General features: G+C 49.5%; 1 protein-coding gene across 8 annotated transcripts in view; it reads right to left on the reverse strand.

Moving 5' to 3' along the window:
* Window positions 1–26,345, reverse strand: part of TLN2 (talin 2) — a 441,711-nt gene that overhangs the window by 31,593 nt on the left and 383,773 nt on the right. For all 8 annotated transcript variants that reach the window (XM_058737523.1, XM_058737527.1, XM_058737519.1 and 5 more), the window contains 7 exons: window positions 21,527–21,673; window positions 14,499–14,665; window positions 13,463–13,646; window positions 10,086–10,211; window positions 9,762–9,878; window positions 7,317–7,502; window positions 3,519–3,626 (listed from right to left, as the gene is read on the reverse strand). In XM_058737523.1, coding sequence (XP_058593506.1) covers window positions 3,519–3,626; window positions 7,317–7,502; window positions 9,762–9,878; window positions 10,086–10,211; window positions 13,463–13,646; window positions 14,499–14,665; window positions 21,527–21,673 — 1,035 coding nt within the window. The remainder of the gene's footprint in view (window positions 1–3,518; window positions 3,627–7,316; window positions 7,503–9,761; window positions 9,879–10,085; window positions 10,212–13,462; window positions 13,647–14,498; window positions 14,666–21,526; window positions 21,674–26,345) is intronic.

Raw genomic sequence — 26,345 nt, forward strand, 5'->3', positions numbered from 1 at the left:
TGCATGTTTTATACCATTTTTAACGCCATTCAGGCTTTCTTTCTATTCATGATTTCTTTTTAGCACTAGCTACCTTCACAAAATATACCCCAAAACAGCTCTGGGGAAACAAGACGTTTCTCCTTCCACCATGATTCTGGGTCACAATGATGAAGACCGTATAGAAAGATGAAGAGAAACTCAGATGGCAGGCTTTTAACAGTCACCTCGACCATCCAACTTGACAACACATAAGGCTTAAGAGTCTCATTTCTCTAATAAATACAAGGAAGAACTCATAACAGAAAACCCATCAACTAATATGAGCAGCCACAAGAGAAGCATAATCTACTGCAAAGTGCAATCGCTCTTGCCTGGGCCCAGAAAAAGAAGGGAGTGGATCCTCCCGTTCTTGCTAAGCTCTGCCCTCCATAGTTAATCTCCCAAATCACACATGATGTGGGGTTTCCATGCACCAAGTGACCTTCTTCCTCTTCCAGAAAAACCTGATGATTATCATTAGGCCCGATGCCTGATACAGTAATTAAGTGGCCATAAAACTGGGGTCTCTGAATGTGTGGACTGGGAATGGCTACTACAGCTTCCCTAATGTTCATGAGGCATTGGACCTCTTGGCCTTTTCTCGCGCAAAGAGGCCAATCATCCACCCAACCCCTAGAGGCCTTGTCTTCTTTTGCTCACCCAAACACGATGCACACGGAGAGAAGACGTCAGAGACAGGGGGGCGGGTATCCCTTTGGTAGATGTGACATCTGGCTCCCAGATATTGGCAAAGGGTCTAAAGTTGGCTTGAAGTGGGAGGGGACCCTCTGAGGGTTCCATTTTTCTTCCCCGCTTGGGAAAATTTCTCAAGTGCTGGCCCCTGCCCCTCCTCATGAAGGCAAAACTCCTCTCCCAGGTATAAGCTGTCTTGTTGCTGCAGAGCACGACAGGAGACCTTCAGTCCATTAAACACCTTAAAGGCTGTTGCCTCCTTTTTATCCAGGTTATGGCTCTGTCAGGGACACAGCTGGAGGTAGATGCCTCTGCAGTGACATTCCTGGTACATGGCTCACCACGAGCAAAGCCAGAGAGCACCAGCCTGAGGGCAGTGTGCCTGAGGCCTGGACCTACAGGCGTGAGGTAAATGATCAGCCCTGCACAGATACAGGCACAGGTGCTACAAGACATAGGGTTTGCTCAATAAATGGAGCTAGAGAGGGGTGCCTGGGTGGCTCAGTCGGTTGGGCATCTGACTTTGGCTTGGGTCACAATTTCACGGTTCATGGATTCGAGCCCTGCGTCGGGCTCTGTGCTGACAACTCAGAGCCTGGAGCCTGCTTTGGATTCTGTGTCTCCCTGTCTCTCTGCCCTTCCCGTGCTCATGCTCTGTCTCTGCCTCAAAAATAACCAAACATTAAAAAAAAAAAAAAAAAAAAAAAAGAGAAAAAAAGAAATGGAGCTGGGGAAAAGGGGCAAAATGAGGATCCCTCATTTAAATGAATATGAAAATCCCAGTATTTTCTTCCCTCCCAATAAATGATTAAGAGGAAAAAAAAAAAGTCTGAGACAGAAAGCAATATGGGAAATGGGCACCCTGTGGGTGGATTTCGATGAGGTATAAAGCACACGTGAGCTGAGCCCCGAAGCCCGATCTTCCTGACATTCTCACGGATTCCTGGCACTGTTTACCATCCGAGGAAACTCAAGTCTGGACAAAGCAGTAGTCATGCGGCTATTTATGTGGCACAGCTGGGAATCGAATGCAAAGATTCTAAACCTAAGCCTAACACGGCTTCTGCTGCAACTCCTAATTTTCTTTTTTTTTAATTTTTTTTTTTTTTTTAACGTTTATTTATTTTTGAGACAGGGAGAGACAGCATGAACGGGGGAGGGTCAGAGAGAAAGGGAGACACAGAATCCGAAACAGGCTCCGGGCTCTGAGCTGTCAGCACGGAGCCCGACGCGGGGCTCGAACTCACGGACGGCGAGATGACCTGAGCCGAAGTCGGATGCCCAACCGACTGAGCCACCCAGGCGCCCCTGCAACTCCTAATTTTCTGATAGAACAAGGTTCTATGTGACTAAGACTATATGATTCCACCAAGAACAAAATGCCTTTTGGAAGCCTTGCTGGCTTCATTCTGAATACCCTGAATTTCCTGCTAAAATGCATGCTCCAGACTGAACACTTTAACTCTGTTCTAACGCAGAAAGTTAGTTTGGCGGCAGAGGCTCCTGCCTTGTGAACAGGGACTGGCCATGTGTTTTCTTGGCCCACATGCGATGATACACTGTTTTCTAGTCACCGGAGTTCAGGGCTTTTGGAACACAATGTTAGTATCCCCAGACTGCCTCCACTCACAGAAGATACACTTTCACACAGACCACACTTAACCTGGGTGAAGAATGAAAGTAATGCTCCCTCCCTAAGAGACCTAACATGTTTAACATCAGGAGGTAATTTAATTTCAAGGTGGCAGTGAAGTGCTGGAATGAGCACGGGCCTGGAAGTAGCAAGAATTGGGATTCGGTTCCAGGACTGTCCTAGTAGCTAGGCGACCTCAAGCAAGGGGCCGAACTTCTCGGGATCCTTCCTTTGCCTTGCTAGCCTCATATATTAGCGCAAGGACAAAATGAAAAATCTCAGGGCTCCACAAATGAAAGGCTTACAGTTGTCTGTGGCCTGGTGGTGATCTTCTTTTGTTTTTGTTTTGTTTGTTTTGTTTTTAAGGTTTGGGAAGGAGCAGTAAGGGAATGTGGGGCATCGTCAATTCTCTTCGGAGGCTGTGTCTGACTCCTGGACAAATTCTCTCAGGGCCTGCCCCAGACCTCCCCATGGCGGGTTTTGACAGAGAGAGACGCATAGCAAATACATTTCTCGATTGCTCAGAGTTTGGCCCTTAGGATCTGTGGGGAACCTAAGTCGGTATAAGCCCGAGGCTCCCATGTGGACAGTCCCTATAAGCCATGACCACTGTCCCCACCTCCCCTTCTGGCATTTTCCCTACCAGCCTTCTGTCTCAGCTCCAGGTGGGCACTCTAGGCTGACAGGAAGGTCATCAGAGGAAGGGAGGCATCATTCTCAGTGTGGTCTGAGTACTCATTCAAGGACAAGAGGCTGGTAGGTCACCTGCAGCACCAGTGAAATTTCTCCTTAACTTGTCATGGAGGCCAGGGTGGCTCTTTCTGGAGCTTTCCCTGTCCTCGCAGGATGGACTGGGGTCTTCCTAACAGGACCTCCCAACGTTGTTTCAGTGGTGGCTTTGCCTGTCCCACCCTCTGGCATGCTATTCTTGCCTCTTTGGTGCCAAGAGAGAGCCTGGCTCCCCTGGATGCTAACTGCAGCTTCTTCTAGAGCCTTCTTTCATCTCGATGTGCTGAAGCAGTGTGATGCTGGGCACTTTCTAGCTCCATCCACCCCCAGCCTCCCAAGTGGAGCCCGCACAGTGCTCTACGAGGTACTTTCCTGAGGAAAGGATGGTCTGCATCTGAACAAGCTCTTCCCCAGTCCTGGCCCGGCCCACGCCCCTCCTCACCACCAAGACGTGCTCGAGAAGGTCCAGGTAGCCAAGGGTGCACTCCGTCCCATACCGCAAGGCTCTCGTGCGCACCTCCTCGCTGACATCAGGGTGAAAGGATGCTTGCTGGGGAGAGAAAGGAATGTGGACATCTTAAACAGGAAGAGCCAGCTGGTGAGTGGACCAAGGAGTAAGGGGGGAGGGGAAGGCACCTGCCTAGCAGTGCTGACCAGCCCTGCACCCCAGAGGGAGGAGACCTTGATTCTGGAATTCCCTCTGCCTTGCCCTCAGCGACCTCCCTGAGAAGCCTTCCATGACTCCCTGGATAGAGAAGGTGGCCTGCCTCCGTGTTCTCCTGTTAACCTCACACCTGTGTCCACGGCAGGTTCTCTCACCGCATTTTGTGTCTTGCCTTTTTTAGTGCCCTGGAGCCAGACAGAAGCACCCGAGTCCTGTCCCTCCTCCCATCCTTTCTCCCTGTCCCCTTCTATTGCATTGTAAGAAATTCCACATGCAGTAAGAAGCCCAGGAAAGGGTCATGATTAGGGCTTACAGCAGGACATGTGCTGCCTGTCCCAGGGTGTGCCTGCCTTTCTCCAGCAGCATGGGCGGGGGGGGGGGGGGGGGGGGGATGCGGTTCCTGAAGCCCCTCTCTGTTCACAGGCTGATCACACTCAGGCCCTCACTACGTGGCCTGACCATGCTGCACTCACAATGTCTCCTCTGGCTCTTGGGAAACTTCAGATGGTAAGCTCCCCACTACCCTCAGAGGGGCCGTAAATAACTCATCTCACATTATGCACGGTGAGATAAGCAAACAAGGACGTATGGTTAATACAGCACCCTGTGCTTTTTTTCTTGCACTTGTGACCTGTTGGCTTCATTCAATCCTGATATAACAGATGACATGCCCATTCACAGGGTTACCAGGTTAATCATAGTTAACTGTATTTTTGAAGAAACAATAAAAAAAATTTTAATGTTAATTTGAGAAACGCCATTTTTTATTTGCGAAATCTGGCAACCCTGCCCAGCCTTTCTTCCTTCTAAAGCCTTACCCTGGAAAGAACTTGGGGCTTACAAGAACACATTCAAAACTGCAAATACATCGCAAACCAGGACACTTATGAATTACACATTAGGATAAAAAGTCAAAGTGGTGGGGGATAGTGACTAGCCTTCACGTTTGTTCCACTCAAGCCTTTCCGTCTAGGATGGGGGATGCTGGTGGGAACACCTGTGGGTGCTCCCCTCACCTGCTCCCCCAAATACACCCCAGAAAGAGTGGGGATAATCTGAGTGGCCAGGATCTATCATTACTGAGCTCAGTTTTGCCCACCTGAGGACTAACGGGCCGTGCCTTTAACCACTGCCCTGTGTCTCCAAGTGTGAGAATGGAGCCCATGTCTTGGGGAGGACACAGGCTATGACGCTACCTCTGGTATGCAGTGTGTTAGACCCCAATTTAGAGTTGTATGGGGACTGAGGGTGGGTGCTCTTGTCCACTGCTGGTGGCTCTAACCAGGCAGAACTCTTTGGGAGAGCAATCTGGCACGAATTAAAATGCCAGACCATCTGACTAATTCCACTCCTGGGAGACGTGCCTAAGGAAATTATTCAAAGCATGGAAAAAACAGGTATGCCCAAAGATGTTCCTGGCGGTACAGTTTATGCATTATTTAAAAATGCAGACAACTGAGATTTCTGGTAACAGGGTAAAATTATATCCATTGACAGAGTATTTGTGGTCATTAAAGAGTCAGTTATAAGGACTCAGAGCACCAGAGACCAGAGCCATATGACATTAGCTGTAATAGTTCATTGTATTGTATATAGTGCAGACATATGCACATGTAAGTAAGATGAGAAACAGACACAAGAATTAACTCAGGGTGTGGGGCAGCCCTTGTCGCCACCTGAGCATTTAGTGTAATCCTCCTTTTCTGATAAAAGGAGCCAGGATGTAACTTTCTGCGCTTCCCTTTTTGCCCCAGCCACCCTGCTCGGCCCCAAAGGCAGTGCTCCAACATGTCAAGTTGGCCTTCTGGCTGGATATAAGGGCTTCTTCTTGATCCACTGCTTGGCCTCCCTGGTTTTCTATATACTCCTTATTGCACGTCCTTTCTGGCAAGCGGCCTCATTTCCCTGCTGCACTAAGTCTGCTAAATAAGTGCTCTCCTAACAGCAGTCTCAGAGCTCAGCACTGACACTTGTCATCCAAGTCTGGCTTTGAGGTATAAAGCTCTGGCTGTTATTTTGTCCTGCAAAGTCAGGGTGGCCTGATCCGGGGGCAGGAAGACAGAGAGGAGCAGAGGCTGTGCAAATGGCACCTGTCTTTATCCTCCTCCCCTGAGAACAGGGGTATGTGTTTCAGAAAGGGACTTGACAATCGAGCCGCCTTCCCTTTCCTCCTTAATCTATTTCCCCTTTTCATTTCAGGTCTATAACACGGAGACAAAGCACTTGTCACTCATCAACCTCAGCGTCCTTAAGAGAGGAAATAGCTGTGTGACCATGGTCATTCCCCTTAAACTCCCCAAGCCTGTTTAATCATCCATCAACTTGGGGTAATCCCTGGTGCCCTTCCCCTCCAGGATCCAATGACAGAATATGCATCCCAGCCTTCCCTGCATGTCATGGTGGGATTCAGACCTTACCTTGCTAGGAAAGTGCTATTTTCTGATTGAGGCCATAACCCCTCTGGAAAGTTGTCACTTCTGACAGGGCAGATTCCATTAAGTACATCATAACCGCAAATACTTACGGCTTTAGGAGAGTCTAAATCCCTGGCACAGCACACATGGTCCCCCATGAAAGCGGCCCTACCACCTTCTACTGTCTTCTCCCCCCCCAACTCCCCCACACCGTCTCCCGTGCCTGGTCCTCACACACCCATTCCTTCAGGCTGGCTGCCTCACCGTCCCTCTCCCCAGTCACCTCTCACCCATCCTACCTGCTCTGAGGAAACCCTGAGAAGCCATCATTGGACCTGGCGCCAGCTCTCCCACAATTGACTTCCCCACAAAGAACGGCCCTGTCTCCTCAGACCCCAAGCTGCAACAGCTGCTTTTTCAACTTCTGTGACTCATCCCCAACCCGCTCACCATGGTGGGGGGTTATCAATCAATCTGAGCAGAAGCCAGAGTCTCTGGGACCCAGCTGTCCCCAGAAGGGTGAAGGTCTGGTGTGGGGTGCTCAAGCCAGGTGGTGGGAGGGCTCTTATGACTCACTTTCTTAATAGATTAAAAAAAAAATAATAAAGTAAAGCTTTTAATGGTCAGGTCCCACCAGCGCCCTCACCAAGGATGGGCTCAGGGCAGCTACCCTGCTTGTCTAGCCAAGGATCACGAGAGTTTCTGCAAGATGTCTGGCACAGATAGCGAAAAAGCCTGTTCCCCAACATTCTGTCTTGTTCCTCTGACTCACTTCCTCCCTCAGTCATGGCAGAACCTCTCCTGGCCCAGAATGCTGACCTGCAGAGGCTGGAAAGGGGGGCAGGTACAAGTGGGATGTGTTTTTTGTTCAGAGGGTCAGGAGCCTCTTCACCTCTGTCAGAGCAGGCATCCTGCCTACTTGGCAAGAACGGAGAGGAACAGTGGGAGGGTGAGTTAGCAGGCCGACTCCATCCCCTCTCAAACACAAAACTACCCTGGAGAGTCATTTCCCGTGGGCTCTTCAGCACGCATTTCATCACCGAGTTTGAGGTACTGAGCTGCTCCCTTCTGCACACGGCCGGCCCCTCCCTGGCTCCAGACTAAACCAAATAGTCGTGACAGGGCATCATCCGGCCACCCAAAACAACGCCAAGGCCTTTACCTTACAAGCCGTCAGCATATCTGACACGGCTTTCCGGCTCAGGTTGGCGGTGGCAATCACATCCTCCTGTCTGCATGAGTTCCCAGCGGCCACGGCTTTGGCTGTTGCCATGGTGATGCCTTTCGTCATCCTTATCGATTCTTCAGGTGATGATGTCTTTTCAGGCACCTCTTTTGACTGGAACACCTGGAAGTTGGAAATACAACAGGTGAAAAAAAAATGAAAGAAAAAAGACAAAGACAAAAAAAATTGGTTCTTCTCTGACCAGGATGCTGCTCACGGTCTGAAAACTGAGCCAGCAACAGGAAGAAACTGTCAAATGGCAGGAAATTAGAAATTTGAGTAATACTATTCTTGCTTTCAAGATGCTAGCACGGATAAGTCTTGTACACCTGTACTCGGCATTCAAGGGAACCATATGGTGAGGGAGACAGGTCTACAGCATTAACCTGTTCGCCTGCGGAAACAGACCCTCGGTATTTGTAAACTCTCTGGGGGAAGGTGGTGGTGTGGCTTCCCAGTTCTTGCCCCCCTCCCTGCTGGGGCTTCGGCAGCTCCCAGAAATTCTGCAGTTCTGATGCTGGTTCCTAGGCAGGACGGACCTGGACGCATCCCTGTGAACTCCCCTTTCTTTCTTTAAGAGGGTGTGGGGTTGGGGGAAATGAAGCATTCAGTTTCTTCTATTCTTAGCTTGTCTTACAGATATAACTGCATAATTGTGTGGAGGCGTTCGTGTCGAGGGCGCCACAGTGACACTGTGAATTATTTAAAACCACACACGCGTGCGCGCACACACACACACACACACACCACTCTTTAGAGAAGCTGAAATAATTAACCGTGCTGAGTGAATATCCCACTTTAAAATTCCACCCGTCAGTCAAGCCAGCCATTTCTGTTTCAAGCCCATCTGTCTTGTCTCTCTAACATGGGTGATTGGTGCCAGGGGCTGTATGTTGCATGTGCGTCTGTCCCCACACATGAGTACTCCTAAACCAGTTGGGGTTGCTCTGTCCTCAGCCCCAGGCAACCACCTTTCAGCCAGGTAGTTTTCCCTGAGGCAAAGGGGAGAACCCAGCCAGCATCCTTGCAGCCTGTTAACCGGCACCAAACATCACCAGCCCCCCAAAAATGGGCAGGTGCAATTAAGCTACCCAGGACCATGCCTGAACGCTCAAGGGGAACGAATACCACATGTATGGAACCCTTTGCATTAATGTGGCCCTTTGCCACATGCTCCTTTGGAAACTTCCCACGTCCGTGGACACACACAACCTCTGTCAATTCCAAACCACGTTGGCAGACTTCGGTTGACCGTGGGTAATGTCCCAGGAAAGCTCCCAGTTTCAAATCTCTTCCATTGCCCCCATTAGCCCCACCCACACCTATCAGAATACAGACCCGGACTTGTGATAGGAAACATACAGCCCACAGAGGCAGGTGAGCGTCAGGAGGCAGTGCTTAACGACACCACCTGCAATTTTCAGTTTTTTCTTTGTGCAAGAACCGGGTTTAACACCAAGCAAGACCGGCTTAATTAAAAACAGGACAAGAGAACCCAAGGCTCAATCACCAACAAAACCCAACAGAATTGCTGCTTTATACTGCTGATCCGCAGGGGCCTTCGGCCTTCCCAGGTGACTCTCTAAAGACGCAGAGTAGCTGGAAGCAAAAGCAGGTCCCCTGCTCCCCGCACAGAGAAACCGAATCTGTGAGCAGACCTCCAGTTAGAAAGAAATCTGTTTGAAACCCTCATTTTCAGCATATTTCTATTTCTAGGGATTAGGGTGAGTCAATCCACAGCCATCACAGGATCAAAAGAACAGGAGAGAATATCCATATCACAGGAACACCGGGACACCCTCACTATACAATGCGGGAACACGGCAAGAAAGAACACGCGGTCAATTTCTTGGAGATCAGAGGGACCACGCACAGAAAGATGCTGAATTTTACAGGCAAGTATCTCAGGTAAAGGCATTCGGGTTTTTCTAACAGGGCACCTCACCCTCTAAAATCCGTATGTGGGCAGCTGTGTGAGCTGATGCTAACGGCACTGGGAATCAAGAGGTGCTGGGTGGGCCTACACGCCATACACATCATTTAAGCTCAAGGTGACAGCCAACACCCGTACCGAGTTTTCCCTTTGCCGGCAATCTTCTGTAATGCTTTAGTTTCAGTTCCAGTTTTAGTGGAACTAAACCTGAACAGTCCTAAGTGACACATTTGAATTGACTTCTTAACTACAAATTGATGGTAGACAAACGCTGACGCACGGGGCCTCAATTATGCAAAGCTGCGGGCAGGCAGGTGAGTGGGCCTCCTGGGCTCAGGTGCCCCAGGTAAAACCTCTTTATGCTACAAATCACTGAGATGTCTTGGAGGTGGGCGGGGTGTCAGCTCTTGCACGTGGATGCCCTAGGGAGGTGACTGCTGGCTCCTTACCGTGAGCTCCTGTTTCATGTATTCGATTGTGGCCTCGAGCGCCCGTGTGCCCCGGGTGGCCTCGTCCTCCACTGCCTTTACAGTCTTGAGGAGGGAGGTGACATTGGTCACCATCACCTGCATAGGAAGGAGAGGCCGAGAGAAAATGAGGAGCACCCTGAGGTCTACTCCCCGCTCCTTTTAGTTCTGGCTCTGATGCCAGGAGGACAAAACGCTGCTAAGCAAGGAAGGTGCTCAGATGCATATGTTCCCATTATTCTTGGGTGTGCTTCTCTCATTCTGCACCGCCCGCCACGCCTGTCCCTGCTTGGCACCCCGCTCTACCTTGGCGGCCCCCTTGAGCTGGTACATGGAGGGGTCATCGGCAGGCTTGCTGGCGGCCCCCTTGGTAGCACCTATCAGATCTGAAAGGGCCTTGGCCACGTCTTTGATGGCATTGATCAACACCACCTGAAAGAAAGCAGACAGCCCAGGTGAGCAGCCCCAGCGGTCCCCTGCGGGCAAGACCAAGAGCACACGGCCCGAGGGCCAGGTGCGGGCATCCGGGAGGCCAGTCTCTATCTCGGCAGCTCCACAGCCTGCAGCAAGGCAGACTCCCCAGGAGCCACCCCTGAAGATGTTGATGCAGGAGTCTCCCCGAGAGAGGCTGACGCTGAGCCGGAAGACAGACCCCACACACACCCAGCACGTTCAGACACCTCCCAGCCGGCAGTTGTGACGACAAGTTGCCTAGGAAAGGAGGCGACCAGCTAAGCAGACGCCTGAGAGGCAACGCTACTCACCCGCACCCTGAACTGGTAACCCCAAACGTGGAGAACAAAATGCAAGCCTCGCACCCTGGCCTGCAAGGCGTCCGTGGCATCCTGCCTGCGTCTCCAGCTTTGGTTCGTAGGATTCTGTGACTCACTCAACATGCTACGGGCATACGGGTCTATCTTCCCCAGGACAGATCCCCCTCGTTCCTCCTTCAGGGCCTCTCCTCTTGCTCTCCTCATTACTCACGTCTCAGCTCACACGTCGGGCCCTTCGAGACCTTTCCTGACCACTCCCCATTCCCCACCCCCCACCTGAAATTCCATCAGCGCGTCCTTATTTACAGCATGTATCAGTATGTGGAATTATTGTCTTCTCCCCCCACTTGGATGTGAGCTCCAGGCGGGCCAGCCTGGACTTGTGTGTGTTGTGTTTTGTGCTCGGAACGGGGCCTGGCCTGTAGCAGGCACTCAGTAAATACTCACGGAATGACTGCATGGATAGGTGTGCACCCTAATGACACCGGACAGCATGTGGTATCTTCCCTCTCGTGACTCAACAGAGAACACAGGCCACCTTTACAGTGTGTGTGTTGGACCTGGGGTCTGAAGCACCAGCCATACTTGGGAAAGACGTGACACTGAATGCATAACACGAGTCTTCTTAGCTCCTGCTGCTGTAATCGCAACAACTTCCCTTTACTTGAGGGCAGTGTTCCCAGTGCTGAGCCATGTGCGCTACCCATGCCCTCACTTAATCCTCACCCCTGCTGTTTCAAGTGGGAGCTAGGGTGCTCCTGTCCACACTGTCTCAGGGCCTGGGAGCGGCAGGGCTGGGCTTCAGACTCTAGTCAGCATGATCCCAAGGGTTACTGGTCTTAACCTTCACACTTGGATTATGCTCTAGGGCTTTGGCTCCTCACGTACAAATGGCATTGGCAGTGCCACTGTATCTCTCACTGCATGGCTGTGAGGGTGGCTGCGTAACATACATGAGAACACATCAGAAACTCTAGGGTCCCAGATGGCTGGGGAGCACAGTGACACTGTGCCTCTGCCCCTCCCACCTTTCAGGCTCCGTCCTGTGCCTTCTTACCCTCAGGGTACATGGAGCCTCTGGCAACCTCTGAAACCACGCGGCAGAAGGGGATCGGCTCCTGAGGAAGGGCTGACGGGTGTGGACCTCACTCACCCTGATTCTGGTCATCACAGCGGGGAGGGGCAGCCAGGGAAGAACAAGGGACAGCGAGCAAAGGTTGCTGTTAACACCCAGCATGCACCGTCCCATCCCTGGTCACTGGGCATCTGACTGGTGAGTAGGCGCATTTTTCTGAAAGGATATTTTCCACTAGAGATCTCATTAGCGGTTGTGGCTCTAGGACATCTACTAGACCATTTGGGAGTGAAGACTAAATAATTCGATACATTTCCGTGTGTTCAAAGACTTAAACGCTCCCCAGCCTGTTCACTTTTCCTAAGGCTGAGCCAGGCTCGGAGAGTGTGGATTCCAACCTCACTGAGCGTTTTCAAGCTTTTCCTTCCTCCACTGGGTAAGAACAAAACACAGGTAGGCATTTCTGTGAATGCTTCAAATTCCAAGGGGCAGCCAATCGGAGCTCAGATGTTATCAGAGAGAAATCCAGCAGGAGGAGTAAAATGGCCACACATGGAACGTTTCCTCATGGAGCTCTGCTCCACTGGAGGATGTCGGGCAGGGAAGGGTCATGGTCACATGCGAGCAAAGCTGACGGCCTTGTGTTAACCATAACAGTAGCTGTCGTCAACGGGGGCACTGGATGGTAGGCGGCTTCCAATCCAGTTTTGTCCACGTGGACCAAACAGACGAGCAAACAGAGTGGTTTAAGCAGTGAACACGGAGGTGTTTGCTGTCTGATGGTGCCGGGATGGAGCAGAGGGGTTTTCGGTTCTGCCCTCGGGAACGGGTAGAGTCCGTTACTGGTGGCCCTGGTCGGCTACCCGTTCAGTAACAGCTAAGGAGACATTTGCTGAGTATCCACCTTGTGCTGGAGCGGTGGCGGGTACTTGGCTCTCCGAGGTTAGCGAACTGTGGGTGCTGTCCCTCACCTGGACCGCCAGGCTGAGGACGAAGGAGCGGGCAGACGGCGCTAAATCAAAGCGTGGTTACAGGAGCACAGAGCCCTTCCCAGCCCAGAGCTCGTCCCTCCCCGTCCCTCCAGAGCCAGACTTCTCAAGGGGTGTCCATACATGCTGGCTTCCTTCCTTTCCCTCACCGGGCCACTCCACACAAATGGCCCTCCATGGCACGAGGGCCAGTGGCCAGCTCTCAGACCTTCACCTTCTCGACAACTCAGCCGTGCCTCCGGTGGAATGAAACACGCCCGCTCTTAGCATCAGGACCCCTGGCTTTCCTCCTATCAGCTGCTGCCGCTCCTGAATCTGTCTGGGCATCCCTTTCTCCTTACCACGGTCTTAAATGGTGGCTTCCTCACCTCTGCTTTGAACCCCCCTTTTCCCCTCGCCTCATGCTCTTCCTCTCCTATGGCTGTAGTCATTGTATGGCAACACCCCTGAATCCACATGCCCTTAACTGTTCAGGCTTAGACCCCCTCTCTAGTTCCACCTGCACGTGTGTCTAGCATGGTCCCATGCCGAACCCGCCTTTGTCTCCCCGGGGAGCCACCATCCACTCACTCATCCCGCCCTTTCCCTCTCCCATATACCCAAGGGGTCACTGTGCTCAATCCCTCACCAGTCGTCTCTACCCTCGTGGCTGCCATCACAGTCTGGGCCACCGTCCTGCCAGGATAAATGCGTCCTAGCAGACCCCAAAGCAACAGACATACTCGCGCACCTACTGGTCACTGCAGAAGTTCCTATTTCGCCCCGGGCCTCTTCTGCGGTCTGCAGCACAGTGTTTATGGGAACGTGAGGGGGACTGACCCGCCCCCCCCCGAGGCCCACCCATACCTGCGTCTCAGGGTCATTAGAGCCGAGGCTGGCGGCCCCCAGCTTGACCACTTCAGCGAGCTGGGTGATGGTGGCTGCCGACGACTGGGCTGCCTGGGCCAGCTTGTCCGGGGTGGACGCAGCCCCTGACACCAGGAGTTTCGTGTCTTCCACCAAGGCCTTGGCTGTCTTCAGAATGTTTTCCCTGAGAAAGGGGGGAGGGCAGAGAAGACGGGGACAGACAAAGGGCAAAGTTTGGCTACCAGCAATTAGGAAGCAAAGAAACCCTTCATACGGGGCTTTTTGTTACAGGGCTTTGAAAAAGAGAGGTGATGTGTCTCCCCTCCCTTATCAGGGGTACTCATTTTCTGTGTAGGAAAATTGGGAGAGGAGAGCAAAGTCAGCCCAGTATCCACCTAGTCGATTAATAGTAAAATTCCACGAAAGACTCAGGCCCGCCAGTTTGGCCCCCAACCCTGTAGCTCAGTGAGAGGTCAGCTGGGTCCTGGAATGGGTGATAGCATTGGCAGTCTCCTCCCTATCCCGGCCCTGGGACTGAAGAGAGGAAGAAAGGTGACAGACATGTGGCAAGGCTACTGGGGAGGGGGGGTGGTACTCTAACAGCAAGTGGAGACCCCCGCACCAGCCTCCAGGAGCAGGGCCTAAAGAGCCAGTCTGGGAGAGACAGTAGGCTCAGAGCCCCACTCCCCATTTATGTAAGAGCTAAATGTGGCTGTCCTGGCCACTCCCATGGGGGTTGGGAGCAAATGAGAGGCACATCTTTTCAGCTTGGCAAGCAGAAGATCAAAAAGCTGTCTTCTGCCAGAGCAGGCTGGGTTCAGGCTGTGAAAGGCACAAAGCTGGAACATGACTACATGTTTACAGTTGGCAAGAAGGGCTTGTTTTGATTATGTGGTTCACTTTCTCCCTTTGAGCATCTTATTGAAATCAACATGGATAACCGCATTTCTGGCTTCTGAGCAGTCTCTAACATCCATCAGGCCAGCCTGAACCTCTCCAGATCCAGGAGCCCCCAGGACGACCTCCCCTCCCACACCTGTGGTCTGCAAAGGTCTCGTTGTTCTCTGCATTCAGGGTCCCTGCAGTCGCAAACATGATGGTGGTGTCCAGGTCGGCGATAATCCCAGACACGGCAGTGGCAGCTGTGATACATGCCTGGGTCCCCTTGTTCCCAGCCTGGAGAGCTGACAACACCAAGGACACCTGTAGGTACAGAGAGAATGCCAGGGGGAACAGGGAAATGGAAAAGATGTAACCCAAAGATTTTCAGACTCAAACATCACTGAAAAAAAAAAAAAAAAAACAACTCAAAAAACAGAAAAGGAGGGAATTCCTCCAAACTCATTTTATAAAGCCAAAATTACCCTGATACCAAAGCCAGACAAGGATGCCACAAGAAAAGAAAATTGCAGGCCAATACGCCTGATGAACATAGACGCAAAAATCCTCAACAAAATATAGTGAACTGAATTCAAAACATTAAAAGGATCATACACCATGATCAAGTGGGATTTACTCCAGGGAGGCAAGGATGATTCAACATCCACAAATCAGTCCATGTGGTACCCCAACAAAGGATAAAAACCTTTTGATCATCCCAATAGATATAGAAAAAGCATCGGACAAAATTCAATACCCCTTGATAATAAAAACTCTCAACAAAGTAGGTACAGAGGGGATGTACCTGAACATAATAAAGCCCACATGATAATCCCACAGCTAACATCATTCTCAATAGTGAAAAGCTCAGAGCTTCTCTTCTAAGATTAGGAACAAGATAAAGATCCCCACACTTGCCATTTTTATTCAACGGAATATTGGAAGCCCTAGCCAAAGCAATCAGGCAATTCAGAGAAATAAAAGGAATCCAAACTGGAAAGGAAAAAGTCAAACCGTCACTATGTGCAGATGACATATTGTATACAGAAAACCCTCAAGACTCCATCTAAAACTGTCAGAAGTAATCATTGAATTCAGTAAAGTTGCAGGATATAAAAACAATACAGAAAAATCTGTTATATTTCCCTAATACGGAACCATCAGAGAGAAATTAAGAAAACAATCCCATTTATACAAATGCATTGAAAAGAATACAAGACCTAGGAATACATTTAACCAAGGAGGTCAGACACCTGTGTACAGAAAAACTTTAAGACATTAAAGAAATAAGTTGAAGAAGGCACAAATAAATGGAAAGATTCTCCATGTTCACAGATTGGAATAATCAATGTTAAAATGTCTATACTAGTCAAAGCTATCTACAGATTCAACACAATCCCTATTCAAATTCCAATGGCCTTTTTCACAGAAATACAACAAACAATCCTAAAATTTCTACAGAGCCACAAATGACCCTGAATGGACAAAGCAATCTTGAGAAAGAAGAACAAAGTTGGAAGTATCATACTCCCTGATTTAAAACTATATTTCAAAGTTATAGTAGTCAAAACATTATGGTACTGGCATAAAAACAGACATATGGATCAAAGGAACAGGCAAAGAATAAACCCAAGCATACAGTCAATTGATTTATGACAAAGGAGCCAAGAACATACAATGGAGAACAACAGTCTCTTGATGTTGGGAAAATTGGACAGCTACATGCAAAAAATTTAAATTGGACCACTGTCTTAGAGCATACACAAAAATTAAAAAGGATTAAATACTTGAATGTAAGAAGTGAAACCATGAAACTCCTACAGAAAACATAGGCAGTAAGCTTCTTGACATAAGTCCTGGTGATGAACTTTAGAATCTGACATCAAAAATGAAACAACAAAAGCAAAAATGAACAAGTGAGACTACAGAAAACTAAAAAGCTTCTGCACAGCAAAGAAACCATCAGCAAAATAAAAAGCAGCCTACTGAATAAAGCATTTGCAAATCACATATGTGATAAGGGTTTAATACCTAAGATATGTAGATAAAACATACAACTCAATAGCAGAAGAACAATCTAATGATAAAAATGAGCTAAAGATCTGAATGGACATTTTCCCAAAGAAGACAAACAGATGGGCCACAGGTACATGACAAGATGCTCAAAGTCATTACCTATCAGGAAAATCAAAACCACTATGAGATACCATCTCGCACCTGCTGGCATGGCTATTATCAAAAAGACAAGAAAGAACAAGTGTTGGTGAAAATGTTGAGAAAAGGGGGCCCTCTTGCAGTACTGGTGGGAATGTAAATTGGTGTAGCCACTAGGGCAAACAGCAGGGAGTTTCCTCAAAATATTACAATTAGAACTATCATATAATCCAGCAATTTGACTTCTGGGTATGTAACTGAAGAAAACAAAAATTCTAACTCAAAAAGATATGTACCTCCAGGTTCACTGCACCATTACTTACAGTAGCCAAGCATTGGAAACAACCTAAATATCCAATGACAGATGAATGGATAAAGAAAATATGGGACCTATCATCCAGTGGGATATTATTCAGCCAGAAAAAGAATAAAATCTTGCCATTTGAGACAACATGGATAGAGCTCGAAGGTCTAAGTGAAATAAGTCTGAGAAAGAAATGCCATTTGATCTCTCATATGTGGAACCTAAAATAGAATTTTAAAAGCCAAGGGGTGCCTGGGTGGCTCATTTGGTTAAATGTCTGACTTTAGCTCAGGGCATGATCTCACGGTCCGGTCTGTTGGTTCAAGCCCCGTGTTGGACTCTATGCTTATAGCTCAGAGCCTGGAGCCTGTTTCAGATTCTGTGTCTCCCTCTCTCTCACTCTACCCCTCCCTCCCTCCCTCCCTGTCTCTCAAAAAAAAAAAAAAAAAACATTAAAAAAAAAAAAAGGCAAGCTCACAGAGACAGAGGACAGACTGGTAGTTGCCAGAGGCAGGGGATGGGAGTTAGGAGAAATGGGTGAAGTTTTTTGTTTGTTTGCACGCATTGAATAAAAATTGAAACAAAACAAAACCCAACCAACCAGCCTCACAGAAAAAGGGATCAGATTCCTGGTGGGAATGAAGTTGTGTTTTGAACAAAGGTGGTTAAAAGGCATAAACTTCCAGTTACAAAATAAGTACTAGGGATGTAGCGTTCATCCATATTATACAGCAGGGTTAAGAGTAAATCTTAAAAGATCTTACCACCATGTCTTATCTACATGAGATGGTGGACTGTAACTAAACTTCTTGTGGTAATCATTTTATAATACACAAGACAGATAAATCATCATCCGGTACAGCCTAAACTTAGTGCCTTTGTCAATTGCATCTCAAAACCAGGGGGAGAAAAGTACAATACAAAAACACTTAATTTCCTCTCTGGGACTCAATGCAGCTGATGGGTTAACAACACAGTTTTGGTGTCAACATCACAGGCTGAATACCAGTGAATATCATTCACTGGCTAAACAACTTTTTTTTTTTTTTAAATGTTTATTTATTTTTGAGACAGAGAGAGAGCATGAACGGGGGAGGGTCAGAGAGACAGGGAGACACAGAATCTGAAGCAGGCTCCAGGCTCTGAGCTGTCAGCACAGAGCCCGAAGCGGGGCTCGAACCCATGGACCGCGAGATCATGACCCGAGCCGAAGTCGGACGCTTAACCGACTGAGCCACCCAGGCGCCCCACAACTTTTTTTTTTTAACGTTTCTTTATTTTTGACAGAGAGAGAGACAGACAGAGGCAGAGACAGAGCATGAGTGGGGGAGGGGCAGAGAGAGAGAGGGAGACACAGAATCTGAAGCAGGCTCCAGGCTCTGAGCTGTCAGCACAGAGCCCGAAGCGGGGCTCGAACCCATGGACTGCGAGATCATGACCCGAGCCGAAGTCGGACGCTTAACCAACTGAGCCACCCAGGCGCCCCACAACTTTTTTTTTTTTTTTAATGTTTCTTTATTTTTGACACACAGAGAGAGAGAGACAGAGGCAGAGACAGAGCATGAGTGGGGGAGGGGCAGAGAGAGAGAGAGGGAGACACAGAATCTGAAGCAGGCTCCAGGCTCTGAGCTGTCAGCACAGAGCCCGACGTGGGGCTTGAACTCACAGACCTTGAGATCATGACCTGATCCAAAGTTGGACGCTCAACTGACTGAGCCACCCAGGCACCCCGGCTGGCTAAACAACTTTGGGCAAGCTGTTTGACCTTGGTTTCCTCATCTGTAAAATGGGGATGTTATTTCTTGCCTATAAGGCTTGTTGGGAGGAATAAGGAGGGAGGACGTATGTAAACTGTCTAGCATGACACATGATCACATACTAGGTGATGAGCAGGGAGATAATTTTAATAGGATTACGTTTGTGGAACCAGAAAGAAGTTCAGGCTCCTGTGAAAGGTGTGATCATTTGTGCCCTGCTCTGATAAGGTTTTCTGTAGAACAGCCTTCCGCTAACACTTGATATTCCTTCCTCTGGCTGCCTATCGATGAGAAATTCTTCGTGGTCGACTCCATTGAGGCTAGAGCCCAGAGCAGACCTGCATGCGTCACCTCTCCACCCCGACACTCCCTTGAGCTATCACCTGTCACTAAATAATAATTCTAGTGACCTGAGAGTCCAGCAAGTTGGCTGTGTTCCCTCCAGCGCCTTTCAAGTCAGAAACCCTTCACTGCCACCCGCCACCCATCACCCCCTCTAGAAAACCCTCGCTATTCCTAGACACACTTTCCTGTAACACAAAGCTAACCCCACACCCTTGCATACAATTCTCCCCTGCTGTCAAGGGAAGCTGAGTTCCTCCCACGACCAGACCAGTTCCACTTCTGTGGCTTCCTGCCACATTCTTGCCACATTGGCCAGCTCCTCACTTCCCCCGCCTCTCATGCAGTGGGTCTGCCCCCTGCCTGCCGTGCCTCCCCTCCCCATTCTCCAGCCACTAACTTGCTCATCCTGCAGAAGCCAGCTCAAAGTCTCAGCTGTCCTCGTCCAGAGACACCAGCATGCTGTCCCTGGCCTCGGGGCAGCTCATTCAGCAGAGGTTAAAACAGCACGCGTCCAGCCAGTGACTGGAGGCTCTGAGTTGACAGACAGTCTGGAGCTGTCGTATTAATCTCTCTGTGCCCACACACGCACCACCCTTGACTATGGCTGGCTCATAGAAGAGTCTGCAAAGTTTCGTGAATGCATTTTCTAAAAATACAATGGCCGGGACAGAGGAGTTATAGCAACACTGAGAGGCACAGAGTTCGTATGCTCTCTTCCTTCTGCGCTGCTCACATCTTAGGAGAGGTGGTGGACACAACCCAGCATGCAGGGCAGAGGGCCCACTTCCCGAGCACCGGCCATATCCCAAGACTAGCCCACAAGGAACAGCTTCTCTTCCTCATTTGCCTGATTCTCCTTCCTGGAGTTAAATGCCACTATGTCCCACCAGGAAGAGAGATGGCCTGAGAATCAAGCATCTAGTTTCCAGAAAGAACTCTGAGGACAGATGACAAAGGCCAAGATGAGTGATCATGAGAACGAGAGGAACGTTCTCAGCCAGATTCAAAGAGTCCGGAAACAGTGTCCCGCCTGCTACAAAAGCTGTGTGAGTTTACTGAGCAGCTACTAGTTCCTAGGGGACAAGGACATAAAGATGAGCAAGTGAAGCCTCTTGTGGCTGGTGGGAAGTTACAGACACAACCAGGACATGTAAGAAAGCCACACCAGGTGGAGATGGGGGGCCAGAGCACGTAGCAAGAAAGCACCAAAAAGGCTGGTTTAGCCTGAACAGCTGATCCTCTGACTCTGAGCCTCCTCCGGGCAGGAGGTGGCAGGGACCCTCCGCTGGGAGAAGCAGTAAGACAGAGAACAGCTCAGGAAGATCATGTTGCTTGGACCTCTGCCTCCCCGCCTTCATGTGCCAGTTCCAAGGTCTTCAACAAGGGAACCCGGCCAGAGTAACTTCAACAACAAGGCAGGGCTTTGAAAGGAGGGAGAATGCCTTCCTCCGGCTGAGAGATTTATTTCCTCATCCTGTGGAGTCCGAGGAGGCCTGGGTAGTCCTGTGGGCTGCAGGAGACGGCCAGGCGTTGCTTGGCTTCGGCTGGCAGCCCTGTACAGAAAAGCATCTGTACCAGCAGCTGCCAGGTGAGGGGTCCCCCACCCGGCCCTTGAGTCCTGTGGCCAGGCTGCTCAACAGTGCAGAGCTCTGTGTCCTGGGGACCCAAGAGAAGGAGAGGGAGAAGCCAGCAAAGCACAGATGCTTCGGCCTGCAAAACAGCTGTCCTGAAAAAGGACTCTTAAGAAATGAGCAAAGCAGAAGAGGAGTGTACTTTGGGGCCATCAGGGAGCCACGGGAACGAAGGGATGCGGAGAACCGGCTTCGTCGAGCAGGGTAAATTTCGTGGAGGAGGGTGTTGGAAGGCAGCTTACAGAGGACCGCAAGTATCTGTGACACGTTGGGTTGTGTGTCTGGCACGATGCCAAGCAAGCACCTTCACGCTTATCACCGCATTTCATTTCCACAACCCTATGGGCCAGGAAATGTATTTCTCTGTGCTCATTCTGCAGGTGAGGGTACAGAGGCTCAGAAAGGTGAGATAACTTAGCTGAGACCCTGGAGCCCCCACTCGCTACACCATGGAGTTGTCTCCACAAACAGCCGCTGCTAGACTCTAAAAAGATCACGCAGGATCCTGCTCTTTCAACCAAGGTGCCGTGCGACTTTGGGTGCGGTGCTCAACCCTTGCACACCTCAGTCTCTTCTGGGAGGAAGGAGATAACCCGAAGAGAGCTTCAGGCCCTTCTTACTCAGTCCCCAGCACCTGGGAGCCTCCCTCAGAAGGAAGCCCAGGGGACAAGTGTCAAAAGGGGGCTCCTGGTACTCATGTGACTGTCATGTGGTCTTTCCAGTCTACCTACAAGAAAACCCATCAAGGAGGTGCACTGCTGGGGCCCTGACTTTCATGGGACAGTACATCCCATGTTCGGAATTTCTCAGGGTTATGGATTACCCCGGCCCCCTTATGTGCCCCATCCCTGGGGAATCCCTGCATGAGGGGGAAGACCAGACTTGACTGGATCCTTTTTGGCATAGCGTCCCGCTTATGTCACTGGTCACAGTGGGCCATCGAGGGCGGGTGTGGGTGACCGTGGCCGTGTCTGACCTGAGGGCTGCTCCTTACCTTCTCTGTGACTGCACGGGCACACTCGATGAGCTCCCTCTTGGTGTAGCTGTCCGTGGGGCACACCTGGAGGGCCCCCGCCTTCTGCACCAGGAAGATGCAGCCGTGGCCCAGGTCCTGCACACGTGTGCGAATCTGGAAGCCGATCTGCAGAGGCAAGCCCAGGGTGGGGAAAGAGAAGCATGAGGGATTCTGCCATTGAGGTCTCCCCTATGTGGAAAATTTCTCCTACGTCCTATGGGAGCCTGGCTAGGAAAATTCCACTGCTGTTAGGAGTCTGTGCTTGGTGGAGTATGGAATTTCATTGATTTTACTTCCCCTTTTAGAGACTGTAAAATGCCCACGGTCCCCAGGAAGCAGGCCTACACCTCATCCTGCTAGCCTAAAGGCTTTCTGATATTTGTTACCTTTTCCAGTGAACTGCCAACTTCTATCTGAGCCACCTGATAGGTATGTTCATTAGATGAACTCTGTGGGGGTAATTATTAGCCATTCAAGCACTTATTGAGCCCCTACTGTGTGTCAGGGCCTCTTCTAAGCAGGTATTGCATTTGCTTTCATTTATTCCACACAACAGTCCTAAAAAGTAATTAGAAGTTCAAAATATACAGCTTTAGTAAGAAGCATAAAGCTTGCAGATTCTTGCAACATCGGGATGTTTCCAATCAGAACGACCCCTTCCTCAGCTATATCCACACTGGGCCCAGGCTGCCTATCAGGCAGGGTTGAGGTTTCCTTAAAAAGGTATATTTTCAGAGCTAAAGGCTCAGCAGGCACGCATTCTTTTAATGACCTCTGGGTCATGTGATTATAAAAGGTACTTGGCCTAAAAGAACCCAAACGAGCTCCACTATGGATAAGCTGCCAGCTGTCTCTTTATAGGGTAATAAATTCCACCGCCCAAAGTGTGCATTCCTCTGGTGATTTCACATCAATTTTCATTTGGGTCTGATCAATACAGCTGCCATAAATAATCTGCCCTCCAGCCGAAGTAAGCAACTAAAAACAAAAAACTGTAAGCTCTCGTGAACAAGCATTATTTCCAAGACTCCACGATAGCAAGAAGCCGTGGCTTCTCCTTCCAGCTATTCTACCAAGAATAGCTACTAAGATCTCTGGTGTCTCGAGTAAAAGCTGGGAGATCTGGACCACCTGGGTGCTATCTTCCAGTATCGTCCTATTAGGAAGGGGGGCTTTGGACAGTCAAGGGGGCTGCAAATGTTAACTCTGTTATTGAAACACATAATGCTTTTGGGAAGATAGGTAATTCCCTTGACCTTTTAAGGCCGAAAGCATGTTTAAATCCATTTAATAGAAAATTGTCCTGATCCAGAAAGTGGAACTTCGGCTCTTTTGGGGATGCTGAGAAAGCTTCACGATCAGGCAGGCCAGGTTTCTTATGGACCATCTCCAGTCCGATTCAGCCCACTCAGCAGAAACGCCCCTGAAATGTAGCTGTTTGCTGTTGGTTTAAACATGAGGCCCAGCTGAAGTAGGAGGATGCCCCATGAAAGCTGAAAACTCAGCCTGGCTCTTGAGGCTTTTTCAGATCTGTGTACTTTAACCGGAAACACTTGAGGCTCAGCACTAATCCATAGGCAAGAGCTCTGTGTCAAGGATGCCTACAGAGCTCTAAATGACAGGTGCTGCTGGGAAAGCACAAATGGAGGAAGAACCATATGATTTCAAAATAAAAATGACTTCACTAGTCAGACCTCAATGACAGATGAAGAGACTGTGCAGAGACTGTGAAGAGAAGTGATCAGAGCCACCCTCTGCCCCCTACCCCCCACCCAAACCTCTCATGGAAAGTCAACGTGTAAAATTGATATCATCTGTTATTAAGTATACCTTTCCTATAGGAGTCAAAACTTCTATCTTTGACTCAATAAAAAGTCAACAATAAGGCTAAATGAGCCAAAGTTTAAATGTCAGACTCTGAAGGCCAGATATAGATAGCCTTGGCCACCAACTCATTTCTATATTTTGATTTGGCTGCAGTGTTGAGAAAATCCTGTTTTGTGCATAAGGCAAACAGGAGCGATTTTCCCCGTAGTCCCCTAAACCATAGCAGGCAGAGACTTGCCTCAGCCTGACATCTGCACAAGCCACCCAGCAGCCCACGGTAAGGTGCTGGTGGCCCCCGATGGGTTACCATTTGGCCCAGAGTATGTTCAAAAATACACACAGGTTTTCCTAATAGTTTTAAAAATAGCTGAATTATGTTTAAAAAGTGAGCCTTGAGTCAAACATGCAGGACTTTCAAAGCGCCTCCCAGGGTCAGAGCTCTTAAGAGTGAGGTGGGTGACCTCGGTGCTAGGAAGGACCAGGCCCAGAAAGAACATTCTCCGTGCTCTGCTCCTACTCTCTCCTTGGAACCATGCCTGAGCTTCCGGTCTGCACAGTGGTGGGCACCAGGGCCAGCAGAGGTCTCTTAAATCCCTCTCAAATCACCCTCGAGGTATGAGGGAGAAGGGACCTGCTCCCACACTGTGTCGAGCCTGAAACCTATGGGCGGGCAGGACACTCGCATGCTCCCTCTGCACCCCTGCAAGAGGCCATGCTATGAAAAGCACCCCAACGTCCCGACGCTCAGCCTCTTCCTTGGAGGGGACATCGTGCACGTAGCAAAGGATCCTGTAAAGATGACTGTGGAGCTGGGACACTGATCATTAGCGATGAGATTCCAGTTAGGAAGCCCCAGTGAAGACCAGCACCAGAAAGCAAAAATATGTGCCTAAAATAAGGCCACAGGTGTACAAGCCCGTGGGGTTCCTGGCCAATCCAGCCCTCAGTCTGGGTATCACGTCTGTGCCAGGTCACATGACTGCCTTCTTGGTTGCCATGCAATCCTCCTATATACTTGGCTGCACGGCCCTATGTGGACAGCACGCAGGAGGACAGAGGGTCACAAAGGACATGCTGAAATAGGGTTTGCGCATGTCCACAGGCCGAGGGCTGAACGCAACAAGAAGGGGAGGCGTCCCAGGATGCCAGCCCCACTCCTAGCCCTTGGCCCATGAAGGCAGCATGGGCAGCAGAAAGGCCCATGGACCCTGCTTCTGGCCGGCCCTCTCATGGACATCAACTCCCTGGGTGAGCCAGCTAACCTCCCAGGCCTCTGGTCCCTCACCTGTGAAATGGGACAGAAGCTGCCCTACTTCCCGGGGCTGACACACCACCAAGTCAAAGATATGTGTGTGAAAACATCTCCAAGTAGAAAGTGCCATGTGAATGTTCACTGCTGTGATAAGAGGAAGCTCGGTGAGGGGCAAAGAGCAAAGGCTGTGATGCCCTGGGTTTGAATCCCGGCATTTCCATGCATTATGTACTTACTTGAAACTTCACTTATTCCAAAAAGTTATTTCAAGTGGCTTCCACACTAACTCCTGTAGCTATGTGGTCTTGGACAATGTGAGCTCCCTGAACCTCAGCTAACCTGTGAAATGGGGAAGAACAAAGGTCTGTGCAGTTGTGACGGTAAGTGAGGCCGCAGCCGTCACGGGTGTGACGTGTGGTATGGACCTGATGAACGCCTCTCATCGTATTCTTTTCTAAGTGAGACAGAGCAGGCGTTTACGTAAAAGGGGATGACAGAAGCAACATACTCTATTGCAGTGTCCCAGAACATCCTGTACTGCTGGAGGAACATCCGAGAAAGGGAATGTGTTTTGAAGACTGTATTCAAAAAAGATAAGGGCTTTAAAAACGTTAACTTGTCAAAGCAACACTGCAATTCTCAGCAAACAGGACCAGTCCCCAGGGTGATCCGCCTTACCACCAGGGTGTGTTATAAAGGAATATTGCTCAGAGACATCCAACTTGGGGTTTTAAGTTGGCAACTTTAGTCAAAGTGTTACTCGAACGGCAAGAAAAGCCTTCAATTCCCTTCTTGCCCAAACAAAATGGGCATCGTCTCCTGGTTTTATGCCTTGGGGGAAATTGGAAGTCTGGCCTTTATGAAATTTTGGATCAAATTTCAAGTGGAGGGGGGGGTCTCAGAAATCCTGATCATCTTCTTTACTACATAAAACTAAACAAAACGTACAGATTTTTCTCAGGCTTCCAAAACCATCATATCTGAAATCAGGTCACATAATTGCCTGGGAGAGCTTATGAACACTGAAGAGGCAACAAATGGCTATTATGACAGGCTTTGCAAATTTCTCCTTAAAAGGAGAAATCAAAAGTGTACAACAGAAGCAAAGAATCACTTCCCACCTATAGAAACTGTGTCCTGGAGTGGAAAGTTTTAGAGAATTCTAGAGCAGACACTCGTCTCATTTTTTGGGAAAAGGCTGTGGTTCTTGCCACAGGCTCTTGACAAAGGTTCCCGCCGGCTTTGGAGACAGGCAGTATTACACATGTCCCAGCAGAGTTTTCTCCAGAGACAAAGCTGTAGTCACTAGAGCCTTCCCCCGGCATTTATATTCAGGACTTGGGGCTCACAGGATCTACATTTCCTTTTTTAAGGAGAGCAGTGATCTTCGATCGTGAAGTTGCCCGAGGGTTTTAGTTTTTATGAAGAAAGTAGTTTTCACGGTGATGTTAACAGGAGTTGAGTTTCCCACGGAAGCAGCAGCAGATAAAGCTCCTGCTGGATGTTCAGAGGGCAGAATTGGGACCTGTCCGGGAACGGTCACATTCCGGGAAAGCCCAAAGCGCTGACTCGGCACAGCCTACAGGACTGCGGCCGGGGGAATGGCTTCGTATTTGCCCTGGGTATAAATACTTTCACATGCTGTGATGTGGGGCCCTCTTGGATATAAAACTAATTCCAAAGTCTTGGAAAAAAAACACAAAACTACATTGCTTTAGG

The sequence above is a fragment of the Neofelis nebulosa genome, chromosome 7 (genome assembly GCF_028018385.1).
Source record: "Neofelis nebulosa isolate mNeoNeb1 chromosome 7, mNeoNeb1.pri, whole genome shotgun sequence".
Classification (NCBI taxonomy): Eukaryota; Metazoa; Chordata; class Mammalia; order Carnivora; family Felidae; genus Neofelis; species Neofelis nebulosa.